General features: G+C 45.6%; 2 protein-coding genes across 2 annotated transcripts; both read left to right on the top strand.

Annotated features, from left to right (window-relative positions):
- The first annotated feature begins 1680 nt into the window (after positions 1 to 1680).
- Positions 1681 to 9648, top strand: CCDC116 (coiled-coil domain containing 116). Its single transcript, XM_089490048.1, has 4 exons — positions 1681 to 1740; positions 2573 to 3175; positions 6091 to 6942; positions 8701 to 9648. Exons 1-4 carry the CDS (start codon positions 1681 to 1683, stop codon positions 9646 to 9648), a joined length of 2463 nt encoding a protein of 820 aa, XP_089346174.1.
- A 2778-nt stretch (positions 9649 to 12426) lies between these two features.
- Positions 12427 to 17151, top strand: LOC149289998 (stromal cell-derived factor 2-like protein 1). Its single transcript, XM_089489808.1, has 3 exons — positions 12427 to 12714; positions 14381 to 14577; positions 16102 to 17151. The coding sequence occupies exons 1-3, from the start codon at positions 12495 to 12497 to the stop codon at positions 16378 to 16380; spliced, it is 696 nt and encodes a 231-aa protein (XP_089345934.1). The 5' UTR covers positions 12427 to 12494; the 3' UTR covers positions 16381 to 17151.
- Positions 17152 to 24967: the final 7816 nt, after the last annotated feature.

Raw genomic sequence — 24967 nt, 5'->3', positions numbered from 1 at the left:
CAAAATTATGGATTTTGATCGGACCCATGGGTAAGTCGAGGGTAAAACTTAGGGGCATGTAACAAAGGATGCAAAGGAAAATGATGCCAAAGAACGTAGAAAATTCTGGCAAGCCTATCTGTTTGTGCTCATCCTAAAGGCTGGATGGATGAGAGAGTAGAGGGGATCCATGCTTCATTTTGCTTCATCCTTAGTCCCAGGATAGGCTAAGCTCTCGCTTTTTACCACTCTCTTCAGAGAAAGGGGATGGTTCTTTTTTAATATATATAAGAGTTAGAGTATAGTACTTACATTGACCTGCCATGGCAACTCTACTGGGTGATCCTGGGCAAGTCACACACTCTCAGCCCCAGAAAACCTTAGGATAGAATCAATTGAGGGTTGCCAAAAGTCAGAAACGACTTGAAGTCCCACAACAACAACCAGCAACAACTTGGAATACGTTGGCGTGTAGCAATGGTTTGAGCAATGGACTGTGACTCTGGAGATCAGGATTTGATTCCCTGCCTGCATAGATAGATAGATAGATAGATAGATAGATAGATAGATAGATAGACAGACAGATTAAAGTCATTAGTAAACCTTTGTTTGAACTACAGGCTACTTGTATTGTTTTTGGAGTCAGTCTCAGTTCTTAGGGAAGCATAGTTAGACAAAGGCACATTCCGACTACTCTGCTGATTTAAAGCTAGACCCAAACAGGCTTGGCTTTGAAATTTTGATATTTAATATTTTTGTTTCCTTACCACTTAAATTGTCCTACAAGAAGAGGGTTGGATGGGATGACCCTTGGGGTCTCTTCCAACTTTTGATTCTATGATTTTATTTGTAGATGTGTGTATGTGTGTACATATATTTACACATATATATTCCTGCATGGCAGGAGGTTGGACTGGCTGACCTTTGAGGTCTCTTCCAACTCCATGATTCTATGGTTCTATTTGTACATTGTGTGTGTATGTTTTTATTTATTTAGGAAGGCCTTTGGTGGGTGAATTTCCTTTGAATAATGTGGTGTGCTGTTTTACTGTTTTAATGGTTTCTCCTGTTTCGAACTATGCTGTTTTTAACCTATGCTTTACGGTTGGGGGGTATTTAATTATTATGTTTTAAAACTTTGCAATCGATGTTTCAGCTCTACCTTTTTAAAATATTGCAACCTGCCTCGAATCCCATTGTGGGAGAAAGGCGGGAGATACATCCTGGAAATAAATAAGTAAATAAATATGGTGACATATATATTCTGTGCTCCTGGATGATTCTCTATGTCTAGATCTGGATCTAGATCAGGGACATAGCCAAGGGGGGTTCTTGGGGTCCAGACCCCCCCTTCTGTTAGAAAAATGAATGGTGCGTGCTGCTGCTGCGCCGCACCCAAGCCCCAATATAATGGTGGCACTTAGTCTGGACCCCCCCCCTTCCTAAAATCCTGGCTATGTCCCTGTCTAGATCGATATATATACGATCACCAAACCCTTTTACTAACTGTTCTATCTTTCCTCCAAGAATGAATCAGAGCACTTTAGAAAGGCAAGTTGCTGACGGATGGGGGAAACCTGGCATCCCACCCTACCGCCTTGGAATCCCCCCATTGAAAATGTATCTTATTTTCTGTGTGTACAGAAAAATTAAGAAGAAGGCTTGAGAAGGCAGGGGTCCAGGTGCTGTCCCTTCAGCACTATGGTGAGTCGCAGATACTCTGGCTATCTGGCCGATGATGAGAGCTTCAGGGGACCACAGGTAAGAGAAAGTGGGGGATCATTGCCCTTGACCCCCCCAATTATAGGAAAGGGAGTCACCCAACTGGCACCCAAGAGGGCCAGGTGGAATCTAGTCAAACCCACAGCCTGAAAAGAAAACTGAGTTTGGCCGTGGCATCTCGGAAGCAGCCACATCTTTTCCATAGCACACATTTACTGCGCTTTTATTCCACTTTGATTCAATACCATGGCTGTAGTCTATGGGATTTGGGGATCTGTAGTTTGGGGACACCCTAGCAGGCAATCGCAGGGCGAGGGTCATCTCTCCTCCGACTGCCCCCAGAGAGCCACACTGTCGTGTTTCGGTGCACTAGGAGCGATGCAACCTCTTTTTGGGTTGCCATTTTGGATGATTTTTTATTTTTTTATTTTTGCACCATTGGAGGGAGATGGAAGGATCCAGGGGCAGAGGAGTTAAATGCATTTTTGGGGTTGCTTTTGTCCAGTTTTGTGGTGAAAAAAATCACCCCCCAAATTCATATGGTTTCCAAAAAAGAAATGGATCGGGGGTTTCAAGAGGCACAACGGGCTCCTGCAACATCAGGAACACGTTGGTTTTGAACACCTTGCCTGCTGAAGAAGCCAGCAGAGCTTCGAAAGCTTGCAACATGTAATTGTTTGTTTTGGTTGTGCCAATGGTTGTGCTTGTGGGTTTTTGAGTTGCTCTGTGGCCAACACGGCTACCCCTACATATATATTTTTTTATGGTTTAATGTTCTCATGCTCTTGTTCTCATGTCCAGTTCCAATGTCACACTTTGTGGTTTCCCAATTCCTTTGTCCATGATGCCTCCTTGTTTGGTTCAATTTCAGGTGAGAAACCCCAGCGTCAGCCGGAGGAGAGGCACTTCTGACTGGAGAAACGTGCCAAGGCCAACTTCTCGCTGTCCCCTTTGGAATCAAGACTCAACCGCCTCTGGCTCCACCTCCACGTCTCCGGCGTTTGCCTCCAGGCGCCGAGGGAGATGTAAACATCACAAAAGCGGTGGCAGTACTGGCGAAAGCAGTCACCTTGCCAATGAATTTTCCGAGTTTGTGGATTTCTTAGCTGACGAGGATGTCTTGGACAGTCTTCAGTGCATCATGGAAGACGCGGTCCGCAAGCTCCGCGACGTGACAACCGAGGATGGAGAGCGTCTATTTGACATCCAAGAAGAGTCTGTCTCCAGCGTAGACAGCGAATCGTGGTCCTTTTCCTACAGTTCAACACGTTCCCAGTCGAAGTATCAAACCACCTCCACCACCTCCATCGCCACCACCTCCTCCAGTTCCGAGGATGACTGGGAACGACGCACCAAGACCAAACGGGGGCCCAAACCCAGAGGCAAGATGTGTCTTTTGGACAAGTATGCAGCTAGACTTCCCAAGCTCGAAAAGAAGAATCTGGATCAAGTGTCGGGAGGATTCCATGCGGAGGTATTTCCAGGCTGTTACTGAAGGATTAGAACTCACAATGGCATTGAGCCAATTCACCTGTATCCAGCCAATGCATCCCATGCATGGCAATAAATTTCTTCCCAAATATCTGGATCTGAAGCATCTGCTATGAAAAGGGCATGATGCGCTGGGAAAGGGAAGTGGGCCACCATCCCTAGCAATGTTACAGGCAATCTATGCACAACTAACCATTGCTTTCTCCATAAACCCAGTAGCATGCGGGTAACCTTCTGGTGCCTGTATGGCCCTCCGGGTTAGAGAGCCAAACATCCCATCAGGTTGCTATTTTATGGCCTTGATATTATCATTTTGTTGTTGTGGCTGCTGCTGTGTAACCACTTAAGCTTTCCAACAATTTGGTGAAGGGTGCAACAAATGCCCAGCGCTCGCTCATTTGCTGGGTCTGATCCAGACGGGTTGCAGCCAGGAAGCCTTTGTCTTGTGAGATGATGATGATGATGATGATGATGATGATGATGATGATGATTTTCTTATATCCCACCTTTCTCGCAATATAGGGACCCAAGGTGGCAAATGACAAGTATAAAACAATACCATTTAAAAACAGGACAGCAATATTAAAATATTTAAATATAATATATATAAATATATAAATGTAAAATATCAGAGTTTTTCAGCATTCCCCAAGTTGTGTGCCTTCCTGGCACTCCAACCACAACGTCTTGTTTCTGGACACATGGGGATTATTTCCAAACCATCCATCATTTGATACCCTTCCTTTTGCCCACCATGGGACCCAAGAGGACTCCAAATGGAACTTAAAACAAAATGCACTAGAAACAATGGATAGTAAGGAAGGTTTGAAGGATTAAATAAGCAAGCACAGGGAAAAAACCTGGGCTGTCATTCTGTCTTGCAGTTACAGATTTGTAACCTAGAGTTATGGACCTGGAACTGCTCCGTATTCAGTAAGTCGCTGATGTAGAAAATCAGAGATGAACTTAAAACAGCTAAAAAGACAATTCGAGCATTTATCGTAATGCTAAAATGCCCCATTTTTTAAAAAAATCTGCAATGGTCAGTTAAGAGCCAAAGGCCTAGCTAAATAAAAACATCTCTGGCTGACAGCAGAAAGAGAGCAGAGAGGGGAATGTAGCCATGGCGCTGCGGTTTAGAATGTGGTTTGCAGCTGCAGGTACAGTGGGCTCTTGGCATCTGCTGGGGTTTTGGTACCAGGAGATCCCTTGTGGATACCAAAATCTATGGACACTCAAATCCCATTAAATAGAATGGCAAAGTAAAATGGTGTCCCTTACATAAAATGGCAAATCAAGCTTTGCTTACGGGAATTTTTTTTGTTTTGGGGATCTTTTCCAACTGTAGATGGTTGGGTCTGTGGATAAAGAATCTGTGGATACGGATAGAGTTGCCATATCCTGCCGGGGGGCGGGACAATCCCGGTTTGGGCGGTGCCAACCCGGTCCCGGTCCGGTTTGGCGCCCAAACCGGGACGGCCCCGCCCACCGCGGCCACCTCAGCCCCCGCAGTGGCTCCAAGGCCTTGCTGAGGCCTGGGAAGGCTCTCCGCGGTTGGAGCTCCAGCCGCGGAGACGCTCCCTCGCGGGCCCCAGCGAGGCCTTCGAGGCGGCTCCGCGGTCGGAACTCCAGCCGCGGGGTCCTCCAAGGCCTGCGCGAGGCCAGGGAGGAGGAGGAGGCCGCTTCCCACCGCGGCAATCGCCGCGATGAGGGGCGGCCCCCGCCTCCTTCCTGGCCTGGGAGCCAGGCCCAGGCTTCCTCCTAAGCCGGGGAGGAAGCAGAGACTGCTCTCATCGTGGCGATCGCCGCGATGAGGAGCAGCCCCCGCCTCCTTCCCGGCCTGGGAGCAGGCCTAGGCTCCCTCCCAGGCCGGGAGGAGGAGGAGGAGGACAAGGTTTAAAAATCTAGGAGGTTTTTTTTTAATTTCCTAGCCAGGAAATTTTTTAAAAAATGTCCTACATTTTCAAACCTTGTCCTACATTTGTCCCGGTTTGGAGGTCCTCCATTATGGCAACCCTAGATATGGAGGGCAGACTGTATCTATTGGACAGCACCGGTGCGATCTTTAATAATTTATGGAAAAAAACCTGCCTTCCTCACCTATTGTGATGTGAGCCTAATACTATTGCTCACAATGTAACTAAGAGTGAAGGCTGTCTACTTTGTCCTAAAGGTCCGACTTTCTCCTGCAGAAACAATCTCTCCTCCTCTTTCCCTTATTCAGAGAAGGATCACACATATGGTTAAACACGTTGTAAAAATGACAGTTTCCATGCTAAAAAGTGGAAATTGTCCAGGGATTCCCATTGGACAGTCTGGTTGGCTGGCCACCTTACATGCTAGTGCATGTAGGATTTTCAGGGTGCAAAAAATCTTGGGTTTGAATCCTAGGCAAGCCAGCGGTACTTTCAGGAGCTGAACAGGAGAGCACAGCCTTCATGTACCCATTGAATTCTGGGCATCTCCAGGTATAGCTGTGAAAGACCCTTGCCTAAGACTCTGGAGAGTCACTGCCCAGAAGTGTACTGTAGAGAAGAGGTGGGCAAATTGTGACCATAGATGTTATTGGGCTGTAACTCAAATCAGACCATGACAGTATAGCCAATGGTGAGGAATGATAGGAGTAAGAGTTGAACAACATCTGGAGGGCCACAGATGGCCTACCCTTGGGATAGATCAGACAGAACTAGATGGACCAACAGCCTAACTTGGAATTAAGCATCTTATTATGTCCCTATTTAATATTCTGGGTTTGTTCTATCTGCCAAAAATGGAATGGGATCAGACTGTTCCCAGCATCGTCTATAATATTCTTATTCTTCCCGTTTGTTACTTGTTAGGCTATAGCTATAATGCACTTTTCTCCTTTCTTTTACTTTCTCCGTTGCTCACTTACAGGCATTTTCCGAACGATCAGGGGACAGTTATTTTTTCCGTCAAGAACACTTACACATTTGGGCCAAACTGGCAGAGTCTTTCGAACAGTTCCAACCGCTGAAAAAAGATTATTTTGCAAAATTTAGAAAAGGGCCACCAGAGCAGTCGCTGTCGGTCGAGTCCCTCCAAAAGGAAATTACCAACGTTTTGAAACGGCCGACGCCAAGCAGCATCCCTTTGTATTATCCAGGACAAGAGCCTTTCCAAAGTCTGGATTTCCTGGAAGAAAACAAAATTCTTGCAGCCCTTCAAGATATTATCAACCAAGCTGTCCACAAAGTCCTGTCGGCAACAGGACCAGATGGAGTCCCTTTGCTGAACCTTTTCGATGATGAAGGCCACCCTTTGATGCTCTGGGAATCTTCGATGGGAGATTCCGATGAAGAAGAGGAGGAAGAGGATGAGGAAGAAGAGGAAGAAGAAGAAGAAGGGAGCTCAGCAGCTTCCGGGAGTGGAGAAGAGACATCAGAGGATGGTGACTCCAAATCGGAGGGAAGCAAGTCAACTGATGGAAAGAAGAGGAAGAAGAAAAAGGGGAAAAAGAAAAAAAAGAGAAAGGCAGAATCACCGAAGGAAGAGAAGGGCAAACCAAAATACACGCCGCCGCCACTGCCGAAAAGCAAGCGGAAGTCTCTTGGCCCCGAAGAGCCTCAACGCAAACCGAAATACGTGCCTCCGCCGCTCCCTAAAACGAAGCCAAGACCACCACCGGAAACCCCCCCACCCAAACCAAAATATGTTCCTCCACCGCTTCCTAAACCGAAACAGAAGAAAAAAGATTCGATTCAGTTGGAAGCCGAGGCACCCAAACAGGTACGGTGTAGAATGTATTTCCAAATTTGCCACGTCAATGGGTAAGGACTGTATCCTTACAGACATGCAGAGACACTGTAGGAAACCCATCTTTGGAGTTCAGCTAGAGCTTGGAAAAGTTACTTTCTGTATTACACATCCTAGATTCCCCCAGCCATCATGACCCCTGGTCTGTCTAAGTTTTGGCCCTAGCTAAAATTAAGCACTGTCATTCAATGGGGAGGGAGGGGAACTCTTTCAGACTCTGTGTTTATTTTAGTAGACCTCTCTGAAGTGTTTCGATTCCACAGTAGTCCGCTTTCCAAACAGTAGCCTCCACAAAACTATGAGCTTCGGCATCAAGAGTGTATCGTGTGCCTTCCAAATATTCCCTAAGGGGATATTTCTATATTCCTAGTGTATACAATTTCTAGTGCATCAAAAATAGTTCATCAGAAAGATTGTTTATTAGACCTTTCCATGAGAGACTTTTTTCTGTGTTCAGGCACTTAATTTACAATGGTTCTGTTGGGGACATAAGTATTTTTATCCCTCATACTGCAGATTTGAGGTTTAGAAAGAGTCACTTATTTAACACCACCTAAAAACAGCAAGAGAAGACTTTTATTTGATTTACCTTATTTTAAGACCACCTTACAGAGAGCCCTTGGTATCACTGGGGTTTGTTTCCAGGACCCCTCCATGGATACCAAAATCCATGGATGCTCAAGTCCCATTTAATACAACAGCAGAGCACAACAATGTCCCTGATATAAAATGGCAAATTCAAGGGTTGCTTTGGGGAATTCATATATATTTTAAAATATATCCAAGCTGTGGATGGTTGAGTCCATGGATAAAGAATCCGTGGATACAGAGGGCCGACCGTATAACAACATATAGGATCACAGAATCTGCCCTGTAGTTCTCAGGACGGATTCCAGGATCCTAAAGGAACACTGTGTGCAAAAAACACTACAGGAGAGATGTACAAAGCAAGTGAGAAGAATGGAGGAGAGCTCTGAAGGAACAGAAACTGGGAGGTTAGCAGGCCATGGATAACTGATTCCAGGCCATCTCTGATCAGATAGGGTTAACTTGCAGCTGGTATATCAAATTAAGAAGAATTTGATACACCTATAAGAAACAGAACACTGCATTACTCAGCCTTTTGGACTGATGCACCAGAGCTCCCCTCCTTTCTTCTCATTCTGTGGCTGCCACCCATGCCAGACCATGGACACACCGCTAGAATGCCTTGAATGGGATCAGGGCCAGCTCTGTCACTAGAAAGAGTAGGGCAACTGCTTCAGGTAAGAATTGTTGGGGGGTGGCAGTGGTAGTGAAAGCCTTCTTGATGTTCCCCCTGAGCCCCCAGCTATTTCTTTCTGTATCTTGTGGCATCACAGTGCTGTAAGTGTGTAGTGTAGAAGAGACCAAACTATTCTGGGTCCCCTAAACTAGCATGCTATCTCAGTTTTGGTGAAGGATACACTATCCCTTTGCTAATGTTCAGATAAGATTCACCTGCCAGTCCACTGAGTTTCTGTACATGTTTGCCTTGGGCAGCAAAATATCAGGGGCTGGGACAGGTAATGGCCCCATGATTCGATAGCCCCATGTGATGCTCTCTTCAAATGTAACAGGAGTGCCAAGAAGAACTGACATGTTGTTGTGTACCTTCAAGTCATTTCCAACTTATGGCAACTCTATTGCTAGGTAAGATACCTCCTGACAAATCTTTTAAAACTTGTTATCCTCTTTTTCTTTTGTTCGCAGCCTGTTCTTACAAAGCATATCATTACTCCCAAAGATATCAAGCGGGCACGCTTGCAGGCCCGGCCTCTCCCAAAGCAATCGGTCATAGATTTTCTGCTTGAAAATGCAGCCAAGCTTATCTTGTATAAGTACAACTACGAAACCCTTCTTTCTTCCAAGCTGGGGCTCATCTCGGTTCCCGTGACAAAAGTGCTCCTGGAGATCATGTTTGGCTACAAGAAAGTCAAGGGCAGCGGGATACGCTTGTCCTCTCAGATTGACTGGACAAAAGTCTACGATGAGATCTATGCGCCCCGTCCGCCGAAGCCTAAGACACCCAAGCTGAAACCAGGGGACAAAAAGAAAGGCAAGGGCAAGAAGAAGAAAGCAGGGGACATATGGAAGAAATCGGCAGACAAAAAATCCGTCTTTTTCAAATCCGAAACACCTGGCGGCAAAGTCATAGCGATGCAGACCCCCACAACTGAGGAAGATCTGGAGTCCATGCAAACGAGAGAGTTAGATTCCGCTACGGAGCAAGAGGAGTATGAAGGCCCAGATATTTTTGAGATCGTTCCTCCACAGTTTCCTGAAGGAGGTGAAACCGATGAATTCTCTGCTGACGAGGAAATCGAGGGTTCTCTCATCCAGGCATCGCACTCTGGCACCAGGGCCTTTGTTACTACCCCCATCGATAGTCCTATGCGATCTGTTGCTTCGGAAGACAAAATGTCTTCCGGGACTCCTCAGGGTTCTGAGGTTCCTTCGCCTGCTTTGTCTCCCAAGAAGTCGGTGTCTTCTCGAAAAGTAAGCGTAGTCCAAGACAGCCCAAGAGGATCACAGGCTCTTTTGCCAGAATTGGCACCCGCAGGTCCGCCATCCAACGAACTTGTGAGGAAGTCCTCATCCCGCAAGTCCAGTTTTGCTGGGGAAGGCAGCAAGATTATTCTCCCGAAAATCTCAAACTAAACTGGTATAGTAACAATAAATAACATTTATTTAGTTATATATTCAGCGTATTTGCTTATTATTCTTTAGCCCACCCGGGTTCCCAAAGTGATGTATGATATGATAGGGTTTCTTTTTTTAAAAAAGCTTTTGAAATCCAAAGGCCATTGTACAGTTTTGGCCACCTGTCAACCACTTAGAAAGTACAGAATCAGCTTGGTTTCTTTCGGGAAGGAGTTCCACATTTGAAGAGCTGCTACAGAGAAAGCACTGTCTCTCATACCTACAAGCATTTCACGGCTTTTGTGGCTTATTCAATGCTACAGTTCTTTTAGTGGACGCTAGGTGCACTTGAAGAGCGTGGGAAAATGGCTCGGGTTTTTTTTATAACAACTCCCAGAATCCCCCTGATGGCATGCTCTCTAGGGGACTCTGGTCATTGCAGTTCATAAACAAGTACACTTGTTCCTCCAAATTCGCTAGGGTAGGGGCACAAAATCCCTGTGAATACGGAAAAAACACAAATAACAAAAACACTATGTTTTTAACTGAGATGATCCCTCTCTAGGAATCTCTGGGTCCTCCAGTGCAACTCTGTGGTCAAACACTGATCAAAGAACTGTGCTGGAGGAGCTACAAAGGTCTAGTAGAGTATTCTCTCTAGAAATCTCTAGGTCTTTCAGTACAAACTTTGGTTAAAGTTGACCATAGAGTTGCACTGGAGGACCTAGATATTCCTAGAGAGAACATATCAATTAAATCCGTGGATAATCAAATCCGCAAATATCAAATCCACAAACATGGAGGGATGGGTGTCGATTATTTCTAAGATGTGGCTACACCTCTTAGTCTCAACTGACCTTCGTAGAATTTAATTTGTTCATAGAACCATAGAGCTGGACTGTCTTCCAGTATCTTCGCATCAGAAACAGCAGCCACCATAGGAACACAGTAAAAAGCTGTAATAATAATAATAATAATAATAATAATAATAATAATAATTTAAAATTAGACAATTTAGAGTCTCCCAGCACCAACGGACCGTGGCCACAGTTTAGGGTAGTTGAATCCCCATTCTATCTCTTTCAATACAACTGAAAAGTCTTGTACTGGAGCAAGATGCTGAAAAATAAAAAACATGGGGACCGGTGACCTCCCAGAAAGACAGACAGATGCCAGCGAAAGCTCCATCATGATTGATTTTCTACGCCTAGACTGGCAGCCTGAGACATCTGTTTTGGCCTCTTGCAGGAAAACAGCAGGAGCCATTGTCGTTCCTAAGAGGAAAGGATAGCCCTTTCTCATGAAAACACAAACACATTGTGCGCAGTGTCAGGCTGTATCAGATTGCTTCCTTTCCCTTGTCGGCTCTTGCATCAAGCATCTTGCTCAACGGCGGGTTTTCGCGTCTTCTAGAAAAGGGAACTTTGTCCATGCTCAGATATTTTTGGACAGAGGGAAGTTACTAATCTCGCACATAGCTATCTAGTGCCTTTTGTTCATTGGGAATAAAATATGAAGTGAACCAAAGATAACAATGGCATGATCTGAACTGGCATCTTTGGGCAACTGGATGGCTCCAGAAGCCAAGCAGGGTCTACCACATGGGTCTCGCACTTGGGTCTTTCTTTCTTTCTAAAGCAGTCAATAAACTCTGCACAAGTCCCATCCATGTTTAGTTTCTCCTGCAACTTGGCTTTCGCAACCCTGGCTGCATCCGCACTGCAGGAATCATCCAGTTTGACACCACTTTAACCGCCATGGCTCCATGCTCTGGCATTCTGGAATTTGTCATTTGTTGTTGTGGCACCAGACAGAGAAGGATAAACGTCTCCCAAAACCACAGTTCTCAGAAACTCATAGCAATAAAACAACACAATACAGTATAAAAATATAGTCAATATCCACACTGGGGAAATAAATCGGTTCTGGCTCAAGGCTATGGAATTCTGGGAGTTGGAGTTTGTGGTGGGGCCCAGAGTGGAGTTTTAACTCTTTTCTGGCTCAAGGCTATGGAATTCTGGGAGCTGGAGTTTGTGGTGGGGCCCAGAGTGGAGTTTTAACTCTTTTCTGGCTCAAGGCTATGGAATTCTGGGAGCTGGAGTTTGTGGTGGGGCCCAGAGCGGAGTTTTAACTCTTTTCTGGCTCAAGGCTATGGAATTCTGGGAGCTGGAATTTGTGGTGGGGCCCAGAGCGGAGTTTTAACTCTTTTCTGGCTCAGGGCTATGGAATTCTGGGAGCTGGAGTTTGTGGTGGGGCCCAGAGCGGATATTTAATTCTTTTCTGGCTCAAGGCTATGGAATTCTGGGAGTTGGAGTATGTTTTGGGGCTCAGAGCGGAGCTTCCGCTCCGCTCTGCGCCCACAACAAACTCCAACTCCCAGAATTCCATAGCCTTGAGCCAGAAAAGAGTTAAAGTGCTGCCAAACCGGGTTATTTCCCCAGTGAGGATGCAGCCCATGTTTTATTGTATTGCTTCGCAGCCCTCTCTGGGGTTTGGCTACACAAACTCCCTCCACCTTGAGGGGAAAAGGCAGGGCTTTTTGGCCGACGTCGGGATTCGAACTCGCGGCCCCCAAGAAAGGCTCTCCCTCTCTCCCTTCGCCACGCCTCAGAACTAAGCCCCGCCCTCTCCCGCTCCTCTTTCATAGGAGGACGCGCGTCGCCACGCCGCCGCCTCTGATTGGCTCCCGCGCCTCACGCCGCCAGCCAATCAGCTCCCCCTTCGTCGCCTTGCCGAGCCCGACGGAGGGCGCGTGGGCGGTGCTGGCAAACTCTGATTGGCTAAGGCCCAGCGCCGGTACCGGAAGTAGGCTCTGAGGCGCCCGGAGTCCCTCGGTGTGGCGGCAGCGAGGGAGGGAGGCGGCGATGCGGCGGGAGGGCGCCGGAGAAGTCTGGGCTTTGCCTCGCCGGCTGGCGTCGCTCCTGCCGCGGCCTCGCTTCCTCCTCCTGGCCCTGGTCCTGGCGTGCGGCTGCGGGCGGGCGAAGGCAGGCGAGGCGGGCGCTGTCACTTGCGGCTCGGTGCTGAAGCTACTCAACACGCGGCACAACGTCCGGCTCCACTCCCACGAGGTCAAATACGGCTCCGGTGAGGAGAAGGGGAAGGAAGGGAAGGGGGGCGCTTGCCCATAGGGAGACACAGGGGAAGCCCTGCCCCGCCCAGGGAGTCAGGGAGGGCTTCCTTTAGGGCGGAATGGTTTAGCAAGCCCCCCTCTCTCTTCCCTGTGGGCAAGGAGTCCCCTATCGTTCTCTATGGGTGAGGCTTCGCCAATGATCCCCTATGGGAGTCTCCCCCTGTGTTTCCCTATGGGCAACTATCCTCCAATGATCCCCTATGGGAGTCTCCCCCTGTGTTTCCCTATGGGCAACTATCCTCCAATGATCCCCTGTGGGAGAGTCTCCCCCTGTGTTTCCCTATGGGCAACTATCCTCCAATGATCCCCTGTGGGAGAGTCTCCCCCTGTGTTTCCCTATGGGCAACTATCCTCCAATGATTCCCTATGGGTAAGTCTTCCCCAATGTTTCTCTATGATCAGGTATTCCCCAATGATTCTCTATGGGCAACTATCCTCCAATGTTTCTCTGTGGGCAAGGATTCTCCTATTATTCCCTATGGCCAAGTATTCTCCAATGCGTCCCTATGGGCAAGGATTCCCCTATGATTCTCTATGGCCTGCTTTGACTGCTGTGGCTCCATCCTGGGATTTGTAGCGTCGGTCGGGCACCAGCGTGCTTTGGTGCAGAGAAGGCAAAAGAGGTTGTGGAACTACAAACCCATGGCTCCCCTAACACTGAGCCAGGGCAGCTCAAGTGGTCCCAAACTGGATGGTTTCTGTAGTGGTTTTTGGACCCTAGTCAGGGATATTTGTTTTACTCCTGACCTTTGCAGGGCCATCATTCACCCAGAGAGCACCTGTAACTCTCCCCAAGGTAAGTGGAAAAATACAGGCAGCTGTGCGCCGCAAGGCGTATACTGTAGCCCTTTGAACCATGGAGGGGCTTGTTGGCCATTCTGGGCTCTGTCATGGCGTAGTGGTTCAGGGGTTGGACTGCGACTCTGGAGGCCAGGGTTTGAATCCCTCCTCAGCCATGTCAGCTCTCTTGGGCAAGTCCCACTCTCTCAGCCTCAGGGGAAGCAATGGCCAACCTCCTCTGAACACCTCTTGCCAAGAAAACCCCAGGATCAGGTCATGGGCCTCCCCTTGTTTCTCTCTGTCACTTCTTCTTAATTATCAAAGGTAGACTGTTTCTGAACAGGAAGGTTTTGGTCTTGGGGCTCATCGGTGATAGCAGTTTAAATGGCATTGCCCAACACGGGTCTCAAACACACTGCAGAAACCATCCAGTCTGAGACTGCTTGAACTGCCTTGGCTCAATGCGAGGGAATTCTGGGAAGTGTAGTGTTTGTGAGGCATTGAGCTTTCTCTGTCACAGAGCTCTGGGGCCACCATGAACTACAATTCCCTAGCGCTGAGCCAGGGCAGTTCAAGCGGCCTCAAACTGGATTATTTCTGCAGGGGGTTTTGGACCACAGATTCATTTATGGGATCGATAATGTGTGACCCTCCAGGAGTTATTGGAAGATATGCCCACCATCTCACCTGTTGTTGTTGTTTTTTAAAACCCTTTGTAAAGAATGCAGGAACATGCCCGCTGTATCAAACCTGGGTCCCAAAATTGTCCAACATCCTAGTTCCGCTTCTTGTCCCTGTGTGTGTTGTCCATTGACAATATAGTGATGATTTTGCTAACAGGGAGCGGTCAACAGTCGGTGACTGGAGTTGAAGCTTCAGATGATGCTAATAGCTATTGGAGGATCAGAGGCAAAACGGATGGGTCCTGCCAGCGAGGAACGCCAGTGAAGTGTGGTCAAACTGTTCGCCTTACCCACGTTAATACAGGGAAAAATCTCCACACCCACCACTTCCCATCACCACTCTCCAACAACCAGGTAAAATCAGAGCTTGCCCTTGGCTCTTTGTCTTCTGGTTATATTATGTGTCTCTAGTTCATGCAGACAAATGCAAATGTATTTAACTCTTAACACTGATTTAGAGCAGCCTTCCTAACTTGAAGCTCTTCCAATGTGCTCGACTCCAGTTCCCATTATCCCCAGCCAACATGGCAACATATGCTGTCTGGGGAACCATGGGAGCTGTAGCCAAGCACATCTGAGAGGCACTAGATTGGACAAGGGTTAAAACGTAAAACGTGTACATGTTTACAAGCAGGTTATGAAAAGGTACAGTTTTCAGTTTTATCATACAAGTTATGCAGTGCACCTCTATGTATGCTTAGTCAGAATTAAATTCTCATGTGTTCACTGGGTTTTACTGTGCTGAGAACTGAAAAATCCTTTTTAAGTATTCAGAACCTGTTGTTTCTGTGGCTTAGGTTGCATTAATACAGACATGCAGATACTAACATGTTCCTAATCCAGATGAGGTAGGTTGGTTCGTAGTTCTACAGTCAGCCTTTCTTATACACGGATTCCAGCATCCACAGTTTGAAAATGTTCAAAAAAGTGTAAAATTCAAATACCAAACCTTGAGTTTCCATTTTTTATAAGGGGCACCATTTTGCTATGCCATTATATTTAATGGGACTTGAGCATCTATGGATTTTGTTATCCACAGAGGATCTTGGAACCAAACCCCAGTGTATAACAAGGGTCCACTTTACAACAGAAGGCAACTTTGTCATGCTGTGTAATCTATGATATGTTTTGTTACACTTGCTGCTGATAGTAGTAGTTGCCCTGGAACATGTAATATATGGGCAGGGGGGAAATGTGAATGGCAACTCTGTAGTTCTTCAGTAAGAAGCCTCCATGACATTAGCACATGTTTAATCATAGTATCATTAAGTACTTTGAAAAGCCTAAACCCGGTTGTTAGACCTGACTAAAGTAGACCCACTGAATCAGCAGGAACCTGGTAAGTCAATATGGAAGCAAAATCTGTTGAGGCACTGCATCATTGCTTTGGTTAGGGCTAACAATTGGATTTAGGCCAGGGGTGAAAATCATGTAGCCCTCCAGATGTTATTAGACTATAAATCAAAATATTTTTCATCATTTGTTTTACTGGCTAGGATGGCAGGGCTGTGCCATTCCCTCCCCTGAGGTAGGCCAGAATGCTTTAGGGTGGTCTGCAGATTGGGACCAGTCTGGGGTGAAGTCCCAAAAAGCTAGGCACATAACGATCATAATATGGCACACTGAAGGGGAATTTGCTGCTCTGCCCCATCAGATAGCTTGAGAAACACTGCTTTAGGGGATTTAGATATTATTCTGTAATAAATTTTTCATTTTTTCACAGTAGTTAACTGACAGTAAGTGATTATCGAAGGCTACTTAATAGGTTCAGGGCACTCATTCCATGTACCGTTCCTGTCTGTTTCTATAGGTCAGTTTTTAATATTGAGCTCTCTGTGAACATCTATATTTAAAGCCTTTTCTCCCTGGATCTAACAGGAAGTAAGCGCCTTTGGCGACGATGGTGAAGGAGACGACTTAGATGTGTGGACAGTACAGTGCAGCGGGATGTACTGGGACCGGGATGATGCCGTTCGCTTCAAGCACATAGGAACTGATGTCTTCCTTTCAGTGACTGGGGAACAGTATGGTCACCCCATCAGGGGCCAGCGAGAAGTCCATGGCATGCATTCCCCTAACCATCACAACTACTGGAAAGCAATGGAAGGGGTTTTCATTAAACCTAGCTTGGACTCGACAAAGCATGATGAGCTCTAAACATGTGAAAGAATTCTTAGGTAGAACCTCTCCACCAAAGCATACAAGCTGGTCCTATTCTGTAAATACCATTCTGCATCACAAACACCTGAAAGGCATTGAGCTAGATTTGGAGGGCAATGTTTTCATGGGTACCTGTACTCTTGGGGCATTGAGAGTGACAAGATGTTAGCTTGGTTGTCTGGCTCCCTTCCATTTTTGGAAGCCATTTCCTTTTCTTCTCTCATCTGTCCTCATTTTTGTAAAACTCAGAGAAAATGGTGAATTGCCGTGTAAACAATCTGATCCAAAGTGCAATAAAACTTTCTTAAGTTTTAAGTAAATTCATGAAAAACATTTGCCTTGAAAACATGTCTTTGGCAAAGGAGATGTGTGTGGTGGTTTGGGCCTTGCAAATCTGGGGTTTGGTAGATAAAACACCTCTATAATCCGACTAAAAAACATCTGCAGTTGCGTCCTCTTCTTTTACTTTTAAGTGCCTGTTGCACGTAATTATTTGCTGTTAGTGTTTGTATCCCATGGGGGAAATGTAGATTTAAGTATTTTAGAATAAAGACCGTTTTTAAAAGTAACATTTCAGTAGTGAGAGGGAGATTTGCTACATTCCTTTTGCTACAAAGAGCAGCACACGCTCATGCTGTTCATGATACACTTCTTTGTACATGTCACACTATCACCTACAACTGTTTTATTTCCTTCTGAGCACAGACAGCAATCTAGATACAGAGTCTGGAGGTTCTCTTGAGAGTGAGCCTTTGGTAAGGAACTTATGGAACAATTCCCAGCTCAGCCACGAAACCCACTGGTGACTTTGGACAGGTCCATGATAGGTTCCCTTAGGGTCGCCATGAGTCAGAAATGACTTATAGGCACACAACACCAACAGAGCATCTCAGAACATGTCAGCCAGCTTCCAAATTCTATACACCTCTTCACCAGGCAGCAAGGGAGAGAAAAACTGGATTTCATGCAACCCATCACCCAAGCCCACTGCTTATAATGCTTCTGAAATGCAAAGTAGAGATTTTGCAGAGAGAACCAGGGTGGCATCTGAATTGGAGACTTAATGCTGGTTGTCACTGTTTTAATGGCTACGGCTCAATGCTGTGGAATTCTGGGATTTGTAGGTTGGGGAGATATTTAGCCTCCCCTTTTGTAGAGCTCTAATGCCACCACAAATGACAAATCACAAGATTCCACAGCACTGAGCCGTGGCAGCCAAAGCAATGTCAAGCTGCATTAATTATGCAATTTTGTAGCCACAGCATTAGCTTACCAAGGAGTAAGAGGGATAGTATCATGAATACGGGGCTCCTGGGATCCCTAAAATACTTCCTCTGTGTTTAAAAGTATAAAATCTAATAACTAATTCGGGTGTAACTCGGACAGCTGAGACTATACTGTGCACATGACACAGCCAGTGCTAGTGGGGAGGAAAAATACTCCACTTGCCTCAAATATGTTCTTTACTTCACCAAAATGCGTGGGGTCACTTTTACTTGTCCCACAGTGATGGGCAAAGTGTGGTCCTGGGAATGCATGCTGTTTTTTGCAAAAACACACAGAGGTGGAACTGAATTGTGTTGCCAGGAAGCCTTGAGGATCAGGAAGTCTCCTTTTATTTAAGTAAAATAATACTAATAAAATGTGCAAAAAACATTTTGAACAGCCCATGCACATATACACATCCATTATGTAGTTCCTTGGTGTGGCCACTAGTTAGCACTGCTCGATTTTATTTAGGTCCCATCTGTCTCAGGGACAGTGTGTGTGTGTGTGCGCGCGCATTCATACGGGGGGGGGGGGGGGGCAAACATCTGCCTTTGGGCCAAAATAGGTTGTGGTGTTTGCTTGTGTCCCTTTAAAATGCTGTAAAGATAGTGTGAGTCGTGGGAGGAGAAAGGAGAGGTCCCAGGCTTTAAAAAATTAAATGAACTCCCAGCTTACCAAATTTTCACTTTAAACCCACGAAGCTATGTGCCTCTAAATACATTTAGGCTGTGTGTATGATATTATAAATTAAAAGTATAATTTTAATTTTGCTAGTTGTTTAGGTCTCATTGGAGAGGCGGGGTATAAATAAATTATTATTATTACCATCATGTTCAGTGATATGCGGGAATTATGAACTATGAGTAACAGCACAAAAACACACAACGAAGGATTCTGTCTGGTGTGGTATGGGAGGAGGTCAGTGGTGGGGGGGTGATGCCATGAGTTGCCGCACTGGGTGACACCAACCCCAGTGAAGATGCCTTCAATGTATGGCGCCCCCATTAATTTCATAGGGTTTTCTTAGGCACGAAATATTTGGGAGATGGCTTTGCTAGTTCCATCCTCTGAAATATTGCCTACAACACCTGGCAGTCTCCCATTCACTTGAACTAACCGGGGCTGATTCTGCTTAGCTTCCAAGCGCCTTTAGGATATTTAGGCCAGTGAGCACAGTATTTTAACATAATTGACTACCTCTGCAAATCACAAAAATACTGTTTGTGTTGTTATGTGCATTCATGAGATTGTTACAAATTTGGTGGCACCCGTCAGCATTTTAGCAGATTGTCTGCAAATGTATATGCTGGAGGGACTTGACTTCTCTCTTTCTTTCTCGTTCCCTTACGGCTGCCAAAAGTCATAGCCAACTGCAGCTGTTTAACAGCAAAGTTCAAAATGTTGGGAGCCAGCTTTTCAAATTAGGCATCAGGCCTCTCTGATTTCTGCCTTTCCCTAGAACCGGGCCCAAGGAAAACAAGAAGCCTGCAGCCAAAACCTGGAAGAGTCTGGCTTGCTGAAAAGTCATTTCGTTTGCATCCTTTCCCAGTGCTTATAGACACACGAGGCTGTAATCTAGCATACGCTTCCTTGGAAGAAAGCCTCACGGAGCTCAACAGGGCTTCCGAACAGAAGCACACAACAAGAAGCCAGAAAAGATTTGGGAGTTTCGTCAAGTCGGGTTTATTTAGATTCGTCTTTTTCTGTAATTGCTGCACTCGCCGTGGGTTCACAAAATGTACAGATCAGATGGCACAACATCCTAACCCACCCACCTGGGAAAGAAAGGTGGCATAAAACAGACAGTTTCGGGGATAAATGCAACACTTAGCTGCAGGGAAACTGACAAAAAGACACAATCACAGTTCATCTCCCTTACCTGGGGGAAAAAAGGCATCAGCAGAACTCAGTAGTGACCAAACATGTGAAAAAGCCAACTGCAACTGAAGGTGTCTAAAGCTGCATCTGAACTGCAGAAATAATCCACTTTGACCCTGCTTTAACTGCCCTGGCTCAGTGCTAGGGAATTCTAGGAACTATAGTTTTGTAAGACACTTAGCCTCCTCTGTCAGAGAGTTCTGACCAACAACAATTCCCAGAATTGGACCTTACTTGCTTTTTTACCAGAAATGGCCCCTTTGCATAGCCATGCAGTGGGCAGTGGAGAGCTGGGCCAGGTCGAGGGTACATCCCCAGAAAAAGGTAAAGGTAGTCCATTGACATGAATGTCTAGTCGTAACCAACTGTACGGGGCGGTACTCATCTCCGTTACTAAACCAAAGAGCCAGCGTTGTCTGAAGATGAATCTGGGGGTCATGGGACTAGTATAACTGCACCAAACACTTCCCACTGAAGTGGTCCGTATCTATCTACTTGCATTTGCATGCTTTCGAACTGCTAGGTTGGCAGACACCGGGACTCGTGACGGGAGCTCACCCCATCCAGCGGCCTCGAACTGCCAACCTCCTAGTCTTCCCATCATCAGAATTGGCATCTTAAGCACTTAGCCACCGCATCTCTGTCCCTGTAGCCAGATGCAAAAGAATTCCATCATCCACCAAGATCTCCAGCCAAGCCTGCCAAATCTCAGAGGATGAAGCCATGAGTCTGTGTCTGGTGACGGACACCTCTCCGAATGGCCACGGAGGGGATCCATAGGGTTGTTCTGCCTGTCAGACTTTGATTCTGCGCTCAGAGATGTTGGATCTCAGCCGAGGTCTCCTTCTGTCTTCTGCTTTCTCCCCGACATCTCATCACATACTCGAATAGTACTTCCTCCATCAGGTCCTGTCAGGTGATACCCTGCCTTCCTCCTCCCATGCTGAGTGAAATCCATGGGAGTTCTGCTGCTGAAGATCAATGGCAGGATGCGCGCCCTTGAAGTTTGGAAAGTGGGCTCCCTACTGGGAGAAAGCCAATAATTTTTTTTTAAATGGCTGTCTTGTGCAAATGGATGTGTCTTCCACATGCAGGAGAAAGTGAAGGAGCAGCCCAGGCCAGAAAAAACACATAAAAACCTCCGCTAGGCCTGGGTCATTGAATTTGGCACCCAGGTTCCTTCCTAAAAACAGACAAAGCAATGGTAAAGAGAAGGGTTTTTCACTAAACTGGGATCATGGTTCTTTGCTTATGAGTGACAATTGGGGGTATAGCTATGGAAAATGCAAAATGACGGCATTGAAATAAGGATACAGGATTGCTATCCCATGTTCTTTTAATTTGTTGTCTGCTCTATTTTATTCTTTGAATGTTCAGACCTATTAATATGTGTTATGTTTAATTATTTTTGTAGAACATATGCCATAGGCTGGTTTATTTTATCTATTTTAATTTATTGTATGTACAGTGCTGAGTAAATTTACAGCGCTTTATAAATAAAGCTTAATAATAATAATAATAATAATAATAATAATAATAATAATAACTCCCCATCAATAAGAGTTTCGTTCAGTTCCTAAATTCTAGCATCCAAGGAATGTGTAATTTCAACCGAGTCTTTAGAAGTAGAGTTTAGGCAATAAAGAAAAGCGGAAATCTGCTCATCGTAATGGCTGCCTAAACCCTTTTCAGCAAGGTGAATAGAAGGGGCAAGGCCCTTCTAAAATGCTGTCTGCAACATTTCTACAAGAGGGATAAAGAGCTTTCATAGACTTCAGCCTACTTCCTCAGATGCATCTGGAAAGACTGCGAAAGCTCATGGGGAGCTAATTTGGCTTTTAGGTAGTGCTTTCTGTATGAATTTCATCATTCTAATGTGTTTTTTATCCAGTGGGATTGCCACAAAAATGGATATGCTGTGCAGTTTAAGCTTCTTTCTCTTATTTAGTCATGAAAAGTGGTTGGAATGCTCTGCATTTCTTTTTGGTCCTATACTAGGTAAGTTACGAATAACTGTATTATCACTTAATGTCAAAGGATTTGGGTGTCCATAACAAGGACTTACATGTACACTACACCTTTCTGGCCTTATTAAAAGGAGTGGGTGAAGGGAGTAGTGATGATGATGATGATGATGTCGGCCCTTCATATCCAGATTCTTTATCCACAGATTTAATCATCCATGGCTTGAAAACATGATATAAATTCCAGAAAGCAAAACTTGATTTTTCCATTTTATATAAAGGACACCATTTTACTATCTATTGTATTTAATGGGACTTGAGCACCCATGGATTTTGGTACCCAAGGGTCGCCCTGGAACCAAACCTCAATGGATACCAAGGGATCACTATAATAACAAGAACATCAAAGATAAGAATGATGATGGTGGTGGTGATGGTCTAACAGTCAAGATCATCCAAGTTATTTGAAAACATCCATCCAAACTAATATTCCTGCAGGAAACCTACTGCCATAACCAAACAAACCAAAAGCATTGGTGAGCAGTATTGTGCCAACTGAGTTTTCCACCGTCAGGGGAGTCACAATAATACTCACTGAGGCATGTTTTCTTACAGACAAACAGGACCCTAAAAGACCCAAATGGAAGTTTTATCTTTATAAAAGGAAAACTGGCAAACAAGACATTGATCATATTTTGTGCCAAACTCCTCTCCATTGCAATTTATGTTAAATACGCTCATAGCAGAAAGAAGACTGTTTCTGCAAAGAACAAATGATCCTTGCGGGAAAAACAAATATGCTCTTTGACAGAAACCTGGATAGGTAGTCTCCTGGCTCTCTAAGCATCACAAAACCGTGCGTGAATTATTTGAACTGCTTCGCCAGAATGGAATAATTGAAATCTAGACATATAAAAACTCTCAAAGCTGACAATGTTTTTTTAAAACTTAATTCAGTAAGGCACTCGTGGTATTTTTGGAAGAGACCACATTTTCACCTCCAAGTTACTTTAACCTCCTAGGAGATACCTGAAGCGTCAATAAATCCGCTCCTGGTTTCAGTTTATGTGCCCAATGTGTCTCCAGTCTCCTGACATGGGAATTTGCTGATCATTAAAGATGTTTGGATGCAGACATGGGAAATTCACCCGCAAGCAAGAAAGGTGCAAATGTAGAGCCTTAATTCATAAATATACATTTAATTCTCTATTTCATGGCGTAGGACTCTGGAGAGCAGGGTTCATATTCCTGTTCAGCCATGAAAACCCACTGGGTGACTTTGGGCAAGTCACACTCTCTCAGCCTCAGAGGATCGCAATAGCCAACTCCTTCTGAAGGAACTTGCCAAGAAAACCCTACCACAGGTTCGCCTTAGGGTTGCCATAAATCCAAAACAACCCAAAGGCACACAACACACACACTAGTTATATTTCTATTTCATGCAAGATTCATAGCTTTTGGAAAGGTTGGCTGTTTCGGTTTCAAGTTGCAAATTCTAAATCAGTTTCAAGTTGAAGATTTCTTACACAAAAGGTGTAGGAACTGTTATCGCAATGAAAGGTACTTCCTTTCACTGAGCAATGCGGATGATTTTTCTGCAGTGGTATCATACCTTTCCAGCCACATTTATGGGAGAGGGCTAAAGCCTCCATGTTCACATACCTCTATGGGCCAGGCTTTGGTGGGGACACAACGGCCTTAGAATAGCAAGACTTCTACAAAAATATGGGTACGATATACCCTCTGCCAAGGGTCTAAATGCCCCAAAGGTATCAGATCCTGTTGGCTCATGGAAGCTACGCAAGATCAACCCTGGTTAATACATGGATGGGAGGACTGCCACCAAATACCAGATACTGTGGGCTATATTTCAGAAAAAGGAACTGGCAAAATCCCCCCTAAGGATTCCTTGCCTAAGAAAACCCTATGAATTTCATGGGGTTGCCACAAGTCAGCAGGCAACTCAAAGGCACATACATAGAGCCTTAATGCCACCCTGCTGATCTATGAACTGTCAGGGACAAACATCAAATAATGTATCCACTTATTTTTAAAAGAGAATCCCACGCAGGGTATTCCAAAGTGGCTATTTGAGACACTTTCAAGACAGTTGTGTGGGAGTGTCATATACAAAAGGTTTTGGAAAAAGACAAAGTTAAAGGAACCCTCAAGAGAGCTTTCTCACCTGTCAAACATGCAAAAAAGAGGGAGTAAAAATACTCCTTTGAGTTTGCCCACAAAAGGGCAGAGCTGAAGCCTCCAGTTATTAGGAAAAGTGAGACATCCCTCATCTATTTAAAAGGCCCTATTATGAATTTGGAGCCAGCGTGGTGTAGTCGCTTGAGCGTTGGACTCTGGAGGCCAGGGTTCAAGTCCCTACTTGGCCATGAAACCCACTGGGCGGCCTTGGGCTTATATTTAACGCAATAGAATGCATTTGATGCCAATACATTCATCTCCTCTTATTCCTCCTTTTATTCCTATCCTCTTATTCACTAGGTTGAAAATTTTAAAGGGTCTTTTGGACCACCAGCCTACTGCAATCCAGCACCCTCCAGATGGGTTGGACTAGAACTCCCGTCATCTCCAGCCAGGATGACTGAGGCTGTGGTCCAACACATTTGGCAGGTGCCAGGTTAGAGTAAGTCATTCTAAAGCAGCGGTGCCCAACTGCTGCTTCCCAGATGTTGGGCTTTCAGTCAATAGCAGGCACAGTCAGCATGGTTAATGTTTATGGATTCTGGGAACTGAGGTCCACCGTCATTTAGGACCCCATATTTGGGGACCACTGCTCTAGAGACGAAAGCCACTTTGGATATGTTGGGGTCACTATTTGGGGGCATCTCATCATTCTCCAAATAAGCCAAGACACACCGGTGCCCTTTTAACCACCTCTAGGAGTGTATATATCCTAGTTCTTTTGGGGACTCTGGACTGCAGAGCCCACCAGGGGCTGCCAGGACTTCTGGATGACTTCACGGAAGAGAGAACAAACATCTTCCTGGGGATGCGAGCAGATTCGTGACTTCTCTGCTTTGGCAAGCCTTTGGCTCGTCATCCCCAGAAAGGTGAAGCAAATTAACACTGTCAAACGTAATAGATACTTCTTCCCACACAGACACACACCCATTCCACAACCCAGCTTGCACTGATGCTCTGGAGTGCATAAAACCCAGAACCGGTTGCCAAGGTCTCTGTGACCTTGCCTTTCTGAGCATCATTTCATGACGGGCATCCTTTTTAAAATAATAGAAACACCCAAAGCAGTTCTATCTCCAAAGGAGTGGGGATAGGGCAGAGCAGGAGGAGAACTCCAGGGAGCTTTTAATGCTGGGTTTTTAAAAAATGGTCATCCCACCCCCCCACCCCCCGCCTTCCCTTGTCCCCAGAGGGGCTGCTAAATCCACCCAGTGGAAGCCAGGGCTCCTTGTCCTTCCTTCCTCCCCGGTCTTCCATTTGTCCTGTTCCATGCA

This window comes from Sceloporus occidentalis, unplaced genomic scaffold (genome assembly GCF_023333645.1).
Source record: "Sceloporus occidentalis isolate IW3139 unplaced genomic scaffold, rSceOcc1.0.p SCAF_41, whole genome shotgun sequence".
NCBI lineage: Eukaryota > Metazoa > Chordata > Lepidosauria > Squamata > Phrynosomatidae > Sceloporus > Sceloporus occidentalis.
This window is presented reverse-complemented; position numbering and strand designations above follow the sequence as displayed.

Coding starts and splice junctions, on each gene's coding strand:
- CCDC116 (XM_089490048.1), top strand. CDS start 1,681: ATGGTGAGTCGCAGATACTCTGGCTATCTGGCCGATGATGAGAGCTTC. Junction 3,176..6,090: donor CGGGAGGATTCCATGCGGAG/GTATTTCCAGGC, acceptor GCTCACTTACAG/GCATTTTCCGAACGATCAGG. Junction 6,943..8,700: donor AAGCCGAGGCACCCAAACAG/GTACGGTGTAGA, acceptor TTTTGTTCGCAG/CCTGTTCTTACAAAGCATAT.
- LOC149289998 (XM_089489808.1), top strand. CDS start 12,495: ATGCGGCGGGAGGGCGCCGGAGAAGTCTGGGCTTTGCCTCGCCGGCTG. Junction 12,715..14,380: donor CGAGGTCAAATACGGCTCCG/GTGAGGAGAAGG, acceptor TTTTGCTAACAG/GGAGCGGTCAACAGTCGGTG. Junction 14,578..16,101: donor CACCACTCTCCAACAACCAG/GTAAAATCAGAG, acceptor TGGATCTAACAG/GAAGTAAGCGCCTTTGGCGA.